Below are 10,371 nucleotides of genomic sequence, written 5' to 3'. Positions count from 1 at the left end.
GAAAAGGCCGGGTCGTGTCCAGCCCAGGGGATGCTTTCACCTCTCTGGGAGGAAGGACGTCAACAATGAGCAGCAGCTGAAACCTGGTTCCATCTGAGTGAAAGCTCCATGGCCACAACAACACCAGGCTCCAGACAATTAAAACTGTAAAGGAGGAAAGTACACTAAAATAGTCATTCAAAGCTGTATACCAGCAATAACATGAATTGACCCCCAAGTCCAAGCAACAAGCTCAGAGTACAAAGACAAAATACCTGAAGTATTACTTGTTCACCCTCGACCATCTCCTTGTACTGGTAGACAAATTACAGAAAAATAGGTTAAAACATGAATTCATTAATGTCCTACAGCTTGTTATTGCCTGTTGACTGTGGTACTAAAATGCCCTTTTCACACTTAACCTGCTTCCAGCCCAACAATGGAAATGCAAACAAGATAACTAGCTAGATTGAGCCAACATTTAGCTTCATAATTACCAGCTGGCTAGATGTAAATTATATTCATCTAGCTAGCCAGCTAGTTGAACATGCAAAAAAATCATTTCATAATGTCTAGCTAGCTAGCCAGCCATCTTAGCATGTGTCCCAATCAAAACCAAACATTAACAGCAGAACGCAACTGGCCAGCTCAGCTAGCTGTCTGAACGTTGCTTCATCCCGCAACGAGACATCTGTAAACAATGGCAAGCTATAACGGTATCTGTATGCAACTGTCTAACTAGCTCTATAGCTAATATGAAAATGACTTTTTGATACAGTTGAGACAACACCATATGTACCTGTAGGTATCTTGGCATTTTAACTGTAGACTCTTACTAGTGTATGGATTATGATGATTCACAGCAGACTGAAACACTTTCTGAATAATCCTTCCCACTCAGCTTCAACCAGTTCAGACTGCTTTATCCACAGTAGACAGAGCTGTGTTGATACCAGCATCTGTACTCAGGACAACCAGTTCAGACTGCTTTATCCACAGTAGACAGAGCTGTGCTGATACTAGCAGCTGTACTCAGGACAACCAGTTCAGAGTGCTTTATCCACAGTAGACAGAGCTGTGTTGATACCAGCAGCTGTACTCGGGACAACCAGTTCAGACTGCTTTATCCACAGTAGACAGAGCTGTGTTGATACCAGCAGCTGTACTCAGGACAACCAGTTCAGACTGCTTTATCCACAGTAGACAGAGCTGTGTTGATACTAGCAGCTGTACTCAGGACAACCAGTTCAGACTGCTTTATCCACAGTAGACAGAGCTGTGTTGATACCAGCAGCTGTACTCAGGACAACCAGTTCAGACTGCTTTATCCACAGTAGACAGAGCTGTGTTGATACCAGCAGCTGTACTCAGGACAACCAGTTCACACTGCTTCATCCACAGTAGACAAAAATATACTATTTTTTTATGTCCTCTCCTGTGAAGTAGTGACGTGCGAAATACACCCAGCTTTCTGTAACGGATCACACGTGACCGACCGGCTCGATTCTGTCTTATGTAGCAACATTAGAAATTGTGTTTTTAACATTGGATAAAAGTAGAGACTCAGGGCTAGAAAACTCAAGGCCATGTAGCGACCAGGACCTGCATAGCTGATATAGGTCTAATCGCTGCCAAATGTGCTTCAAAACAAAGTATTGAGTAAAGGGTCTGAATACTGTTAATGTGATATATGAGGTAATTTTTTAGGGTATTGTATGTAGATTGATACAGCGGAAAAAAATGATTTAATCCATTTTAGAATAAGGCTGTAACGTAAGAAAATGTGTAGTCGACTGAATCAGTTATAGAAAGACCCATTTACTATATAGCCATTGATTCTTGAAGAATATAACTTATAAATGCCTCAAATGTTTCAACTGTCTACCCGACCAGAAACCAAAACATAAGCTTTTATATCACCACTGTTGGTAAGCTAACACTGTATAGCCTCAATCTGGTTAAACTATAATTATGACATCATGGATGGCCAGTCCTTGTATTCATTGTGTAGTGAATTCAGGGGGTATCCCTGAGCTGGACTCAAACCTGGGTCCAGTGACTGTCAAGCCAACACCTTATAACTGTTACGCCAAGATGTCTGAACTTCTTAACGAGGTCTCTAGGTTTTGGGTTACATTTGCTACAATAGCTTTCTCTATGAATTTGAGAATGGTTACATTTCTCCTTCCCCCATCCCTCAGCTGTTTACCAAACCAAGTCTCAGGGATGACATTTTTTTCTATTTAAAACCTAGGTTGTACCTTTAAAAAAGCCACATCAATCAATCAGCAGTTCAAACAACAATAAAACTGTAATTCCACCACTGTTTTGGTAATAAGATGATGGATGTGGCTGGAGAAATGTAACTGCTCTCAAATTCATAGACAGACCTATGATGGAAGGACTGACCATCCATGATATCAACATTATAGTTTTAACCATGTTGAGGATATACAGTGTTGATTTACATTGTTTCTAAACATTAGAGTAAAAAAAGCTTATTTGGGGTTCTGATGGGGTACAACAGTTGAACTAAGCTCATGAGGCATGTGTTGTATTCTTCAAGAATCAATGGCTATAAATAAATTATTTAAAAAAACAAATATGGATGTAGCAACTGCATATTTCCCCTTTAACACCACACATCAGTTCAACAACTGCAGAGTTTGTGCCTCTGTATTTAAGACAGTACTTACTAGTGTTAATCAGGGAACGGTTTCTCAAAACCATCTTACGGCTAAGTTCATCGTTAGAACCATTGGACGCCTTAAGATGCTTTTGGGAAACCGGGCCCAGATATCCAGTTTCCTCTTCTTCCTCCTCCTTTTTCAATGTGACAGCCATCTCCTCCACTCCAAAAACGGAATCCTCTTTCTCTTCCTCCTCTTCTTTTACAGTAAAATCCTCCTCCTCTTTCACTCTGAACGGATCTTCTTTCACTGTAACAGCCTCACCCTCTACTTGTTTTTGTATTGAAACAGCCTCCTCTTCCTCCTCCTTTTTCACTCTGAACGAGTCTTCCTCTTCTTTCACTGAAACGTCTTTCTCTTCTTTCACTGTAACAGCCTCACCCTCTACTTGTTGTTGTATTGTAACAGCCTCCTCTTCCTCCACTTTCACGACCTCTTCTTTGGCAGGAGGAGAGTAGCTTAGTGAGCTCATTGTCGGAGATGTTAGCTAGCTACGCTAATGCTAACTTAACCAGCCCGCTAGCTGACTAACAACAACACCGTAAATATCAAATTAAATCGGATAACTAACTAGACGAGAGAAGTGGTTTTAAAACACAGTGGCTCTACGAAAGCGTCTAAAGAGCTTTATTGGTTAAACTATGTTGTCTAGCAAGCTACCGATGTGACTAACTGTTGCTGCTGTTGAAAGAAGCGTCCCGTCCACTAGATTATACGTCACACAAACAGCATCGCCTTAAAGTACCACACCGTAATCTGCTAACGCAGTTGAGTAAAATGTATATTTAATTTTCAGACAAAAAGTTAAAAGGTAGGAATCAAGAGTTTTTACTCACCAGTGTAACAACATAGTGTGTGTAAATATGTAGTGAATTAATTGTAGTCATGATGTGGTTACCTATTAAGTACAAACAGTTATATTTTTTGCGTTATTACATATTTATTAACTTGTTTTTTCCGACATCTTCTAAACTACACACAACGCACAATTTTGCAATGTCAACTTGATATACTCTGTGATTCCGAGGTCGTATGCTAGCTCGGTAGCTAGCTCAAAATAGCTAACGTCAGCCACACCTCATGCTCTTCGCGGACTGTGTGGCCAAATATTTGTATAATTTACCCAAGATAGAAAAGGGCCTGTTGTTTCCAATGGGAGCAAATTAATCATAGTGGACAGAACAAGCAGGGAAGTGGGCGGAGCCAAGCAGGAGCTAGAGAGATCCTATTGGCGCGTTCTGGCATTTATTTGCATATTTCGTTTAGGCAACGCCTACTCTACGAAGTTTACCGGCGTGAAATAACTCAATTCGCCCTTACACTCTTAAACAACGCCATTTTTTGGGAAACTTGGGCAGAAGGTAATGTCTACAAAACGTAGTCCACTCTGTTTATTACATATTCTAGTTATGGAAACAGAAAACTGTATTGAGATCATCAATGAGAAATGTTTGCAGAATGTCGGCCAGAATCCATCCGGCTACTTCTTCTCCCACAGGGTTTCCTCTCATCACCATATTTGGTAGTGAGTGGAAACGCCAACCGGATGTTTCACATTTATTCCTCAGGTGAAATATCTGGCTCATTGTTCTATCTGTAGTTGTTGTGTTATTAGGTGGTGGGCAAAAGCTGAAAATAGTGAAGTTAATCGGTCCCAGTCGAGGGAGGACCTGCATTTTTGTATATGACAGTAAAATATTCTTATGACGACTATAACATTTGTTGGCACCTTCAATTCTTGCACATTTTCTCATACAAATTATATTTTAACACTGATCAGGCAAATTTGCCGAACTCCTAAACTTGGAACCAATCAGAAGTCCCGTACATACCCCTTGTGATCGAGGCAGCCAATGTCCTGCTTTTATCTACGATATAACTACAGCCTCTTGTGGAAACGTGAGCTGCTGTCTGATGAAGAGAAACAGATAAATCTATCTCCCAAAGACTGAAATAAGATAAATATATGTTTGAGAGTGCATTTAAAATATTCAGCATGCAATAAGAATTCTCTTGATAGTATGAAGAGGTAACTCCACCATTTATCCAATTTATTGAAAGCTAGCCAATGTTACAGTTTGAATAGCCTAGCCAGCTACTGTAAATGTCCATTTGTGTTTCATTAGCTAGCTATCCGTCAGTGAATTACATTTTGAATCATATTTAGATTTGTTTAACACGTTTTGGTTACTACATGATTCCATATGTGTTATTTCATAGTATTGATGTTTTCACTATTATTCTACAATGTAGAAAATAGTCAAAATAAAGAAAAACCTTGGCATGAGTACGTATCCAAACTTTTGACTGGTACTGTATGTAAATGTGATAACGTTTTTTTTTATTTGTTTTATATACATTTGAAAAAAATCTACATATCTGTTTTTGCTTTGTCATTATGGGGTATTGTGCATAGATTGATGAGGGATTTTAAAATGTTTTAATACATTTTAGAATAAGTCTGTAACATAACAAAAAGTGGAAAAAGTCAAGGTGTCTGAATACTTTCAGAAGTATTCAAAAAGTAGCACATATTAGCACATATTCTCAGTCTCTAACTGTGCATCTCTGAGCAGGTTAACTCAATCATTTAATGCTAATAAATCAATTGCAAGATATTAGCTCCTTGTTCCTCGGCCTCTGAAGAAATTGCATAATGGTAAACCTAGTCACTTGCATCTTAAAATATTCTGAGTGGTGACGCAAGGCTCACAACCTTGGCTATATCCACTGGATTCTATTATGGGCCCTATAGCATTCACATGATAATGGAGTCAGATTGATGAATGTTATTATTATTATTCAACATCATTATTACACATCTACAAAATGGAGACCCCTCATCCTCAGTCGATGGGGATTTCCACCAAGCTACATAATGGTTGGATCATTTCCACCAAGCTACATAATGGTTGGATCATTTCCACCAAGCTACATAATGGTTGGATCATTTCCACCAACCTACATAATGGTTGGATCATTTCCACCAACCTACACAATGGTTGGATCATTTCCAACCTACATAATGGTTGGATCATTTCCACCAAACTACATAATGGTTGGATCATTTCCACCAACCTACATAATGGTTGGATCATTTCCACCAAACTACATAATGGTTGGATCATTTCCACCAAACTACATAATGGTTGGAACATTTCCAAACTAAATGGTGACTCATCCAGTTGATAAGTATTTCTATATTACACTAGAATTTCAAAATGTTCAACAAAAATGTACTGGATTGGTTGAAAAGTGATAAAACTTACATAGTATGCGCACCAGAGTGTCTGTAGACACCTCAAGCACTGAGATGCAGTGCATTGGACTGCTGCGCCACTCGGGAGCAGAGTACACATTGGTCCATCATACTAAGATGGACCAAGATATGTGTTGCTTTTGCACATATTTGTTCATTGGTTTAGCAAGAGTCTGTTGATTGGTCGGTCATTGGGTTCATTTGTTTTGCAATTTGTTCAAATCAAATCAAGCTTTATTTATATAGCACATTTCAGACATGGATTTTTTCATTCCTGCTTCACAGGAAAAAAAAATTAATAAAAATATTTACTACACAACATACAAGGATAAAAAAACTAAATAATAAAATAATAAAAACTGAAAGATTAATGAGCATTCTAAGGAAATGTCATTGATTAAAATAGTAAGAATAGGACGTAATATCAAACCAAAAATATAAGCTAGTTTTACAACATTGTTAGTAAACAATATTATTGTACCACCATATTGTACCAAATAATTATGATTACTAAATGTTACATGAAATATAAATATTTTGAGATATCAAACTGAACACCCCTTTTAATATGTATTGGCAATAATTCACTTTTAAACTTCACTTTAAAAAAAAAAAAAAAAAAGTAGATTAGATGTCGGGCATCAATTTTTCTTTAAAAAAAATGTTGTTGCTATTTTGGTGGGAGGAGCCCAATGTCAGAACAGTTATAACGTGTCCAAATCAATAACCAATATGCAGAAACAGTTTGTGATATTGAAAACCTGAATATAAAATGTACTATCTACACCAACACAATAATAATCATATTCCTTGAATATTTTTAAATGAGCTCCTTATAAACTGCACAAGCACCAAAAACACTGTTGTTTTGACAAGTAGCAATAAATCCCTGATATCGATTAGGGGGGGAATCAGGTTGTACGTGCTGTTGAAACTAACACAACTAAAAAAAACACATGGAAATGGGAGATATCTTTTACCTCACTGGTTAGACGACAACCTGCAGAAGACAGTCAGCTACATTTTGGAGTGATGCATTTAAACGTATTGGTCCCCAAAACAAAGAGAAACCAAACACTTATTTGTCGTCACTCATCAATATCACATTAAAATCAATTGAGTGAGAGGGGGGAGATGAGGTTGAACGTCCTTGTTAAAACTAACAGCTCAAACACCCCACAGAATCTGGGAATAATGTTCACTGGTTAGAGGACAATTTGTAGAAAACAGCTAGCTACATTTTAAAGTGTTGTATTCTCATTCAAATGGGCCAACACGGAAAGTGTAACAACTCTTCTTTTTATCACTTTTTGTTAATCACTCATTTCAGAGCCTGGACTTCCCCTGATGAGGCCTGGATTTATCCCGAGGCTAATATCCATATCACGCTGAAATTAATAGAACAGGGGGTCAAAACGTTTACGATTCTACATTGTGACATTATTAATTAAAATACTCCTTCTACTACAATGTTAATAACATTCTACTACAATGTTAATAACATTCTACTACAATGTTAATAACATTCTACTACAATGTTAATAACCTTCTACTACAATGTTAATAACCTTCTACTACAATGTTAATAACCTTCTACTACAATGTTAATAACCTTCTACTACAATGTTAATAACATTCTACTACAATGTTAATAACATTCTACTAATGTTAATAACATCCTACTACAATGTTAATAACATCCTACTACAATGTTAATAACATCCTACTACAATGTTAATAACATTCTACTACAATGTTAATAACATTCTACTACAATGTTAATAACATTCTACATTGACATTTTATTGATATCGCGAAACAACTTCATGTATTTTCAAAAATTTCCAGCATCTCTCTATCAACATTGATCACAGCTATAAGAATTCTCTCCTGTGTGTGTTCTCTGGTGTAATATCAGGATGTTTAGCTGAGTAAAACTCTTCCCACATTGATTACAGCTACAAGGTTTCTCTCTTGTGTGTCCGCTGGTGAATGGTCAGATGGCTAGATGAAGTAAAACTTTTCACACATTGAGCACAGCTATAAGGTTTCTCTCCTGTGTGTGTTCTCCGGTGTATAGTCAGACTACTAGATGTAACAAATTTCTTCTCACACTGATCACAGCTATAAGGTTTCTCTCCTGTGTGTGTTCTCTGATGTACCTTCAGGCAGCTTGAGTGAGTAAACCTTTTCCCACATTGATTACAGCTAAAAAGTTTCTCTCCAGTGTGAATTCTCTGGTGTAGTTGTAATGTATATAATTTTGAAAAACTCTTCCCACAGTCAGAGCAGCTATAAAGTTTCTCTCCAGTGTGAATTCTCTGGTGTGATTGTAATGTATATAATTTTGAAAAACTCTTCCCACAGTCAGCACAGCTATAAGGTTTCTCCCCTGTGTGTGTTCTCTGGTGTGTTTTCAGGCTGCTTGGAACATTAAAACTCTTTCCACATTGATCACAGCTATAAGGTTTCTCTCCTGTATGGATTCTCTGATGTCTTTTGAGGTCTGCTGACGAGGTAAATCTCTTCCCACAGTCTGAGCAGCAGTGAGAATTCTCTCCAGTGTGAATTCTCTGGTGTACTTTTAGTGAATCTGATCTTGAATAACTCTTCCCACAGTCAGAGCAGTGGTGAGAATTCTTCCCTGTGGGTCTCCGTTGGTGTTTCTTGAGGTGTTCTGATGTGGAGAGACTCGTCTCTGCCTCGTCAGCATCATGATGTTGTTGAGGCTCCCCAGAGGATCCACAATAGTCATCTCTCTCTCCTGTGTGAACACCAAATTCAGACAGATGGTTAAAGGACCACAACAGGAGAAATCCACTGTTTATTTTAGCTGAAAGGTGATGCCCATGTTGTAGTACAACAATTTACGTCTGTAATGAATGTTTCAAATGTTTAAAAAAACGTATTTAAAAAAAAATTCTCACACTTAGTAGTAAAATGAATGATTCTAGGCTAAAAAATAAGTTATTACAGAAACTTTAAGCAGTATACCAGACCACTTTTGGTCACCAATATTGGCCCCTTTCTGTGTTTGCTAAAATTTCAGCACGAGGGCGATGCGCATGCAATTTGGTTGCAGAAACTCCTCCCTGAGAATGCAGAAGCCGTTAGTTATGGATGTAGTATATTTGAGTGGAGCAAAAAAATGGCGAGATTGTAGATTGTGAAAAAACAACATTGTATTCTGAATAGATTATCAGAGCAGGAGATCAGGAGTGCTACTCAAGGAAACTCACATTATTAAGCTATTCACTAATTCACCACAAAGTTCTCATAGGCAGACAGCAAAAACAGCCTCCTTTTCCTGGTTGCTTATGAGTGCATTTCACACTACCATTGGATTAGAATTGTAAGGCTCGTTTTGAATATCCTGCTTAATATAATGTTTGTGCCATTGTCTCAAATAAACTGCTTTATACTTAAACACTTCAACCAGTAAAATGCTCTTTGGCTTGCTTTTCCATCAGCTTGACAATGAGCATTAGCATTCAAGCTAACAACTGCTGCATCCAAAACATGTGTTTCGCAACTATCACAAGCAAATATTATCTTAGCGACTGTTCAAGCAATAATCAAAACAACAACTGTAAGCCTATGAGAACCCAACAAAAAGTGTTTTTGTTTAGAAGTAATAACCTGGTAAATCTAGACTGTTGAATGGTCCCAAATGGTGAACAGTTTATTTAGTAATAACCTGGTAAATCTAGACTGTTGAATGGTGCCAGATGGTGAACAGTTTATTTAGTAATAACCTGGTAAATCTAGACTGTTGAATGGTGCCAGATGGTGAACAGTTTATTTAGTAATAACCTGGTAAATCTAGACTGTTGAATGGTCCCAGATGGTGAACAGTTTATTTAGTAATAACCTGGTAAATCTAGACTGTTGAATGGTCCCAGATGGTGAACAGTTTATTTAGTAATAACCTGGTAAATCTAGACTGTTGAATGGTCCCAGAAGGTGAATATCAGTTGTTTTTCCTCACGGTGGCCTTTGTACTTGTTTATGACGTGACTCTGAGTCATCAGGTTAACATGGGCTGCATGGGGTGTTTTGGTTTCACTCTGGGTTGAGTAGACAAACAGAGAGAGGACAAAGACTCTCCTATTTCAGTGGCTGATAATACAGGGGGCGATCCAGGATTGGTCCATTTTAGTTTTAAACTAATACTATACTGTATATGAGTCTTTCTATTAATAAAGAGGACAATGTGGGACATTGGGATCACATTTCTAAATGACTGGAATACTAAAAAACATTTCATGCAGTTCCACATGTGAACTTACAGGGACAGAAGACTTTATACACTGAGTGCACAAAACATTAGGAACACCTGCTCTTTCCATGACAGACTGACCAGGATAAAGATATGATCCTTATTGATGTAACTTGCTAAATCTCAAAGTTATATAAGCAACTCAACTATTTGGAGGCCAGATA

At 37.7% G+C, this 10,371-nt stretch overlaps 1 protein-coding gene across 1 annotated transcript in view; it reads right to left on the bottom strand.

Moving 5' to 3' along the window:
- Window positions 1-7,235: 7,235 nt before the first annotated feature.
- LOC115178606 (gastrula zinc finger protein XlCGF17.1-like) overlaps window positions 7,236-10,371 on the bottom strand; it is a 15,547-nt gene continuing 12,411 nt past the window's right edge. Inside the window, exon 2 of the mRNA XM_029739860.1 lies at window positions 7,236-8,617. Coding sequence (XP_029595720.1) covers window positions 7,887-8,617 — 731 coding nt within the window. The 3' untranslated portion in view covers window positions 7,236-7,886. The remainder of the gene's footprint in view (window positions 8,618-10,371) is intronic.

The sequence above is a fragment of the Salmo trutta genome, chromosome 38, assembly GCF_901001165.1.
Source record: "Salmo trutta chromosome 38, fSalTru1.1, whole genome shotgun sequence".
NCBI classification, from domain to species: domain Eukaryota; kingdom Metazoa; phylum Chordata; class Actinopteri; order Salmoniformes; family Salmonidae; genus Salmo; species Salmo trutta.
Note: the sequence above shows the minus strand (reverse complement) of the source record. Positions and strands in the feature narration are given on the sequence as shown.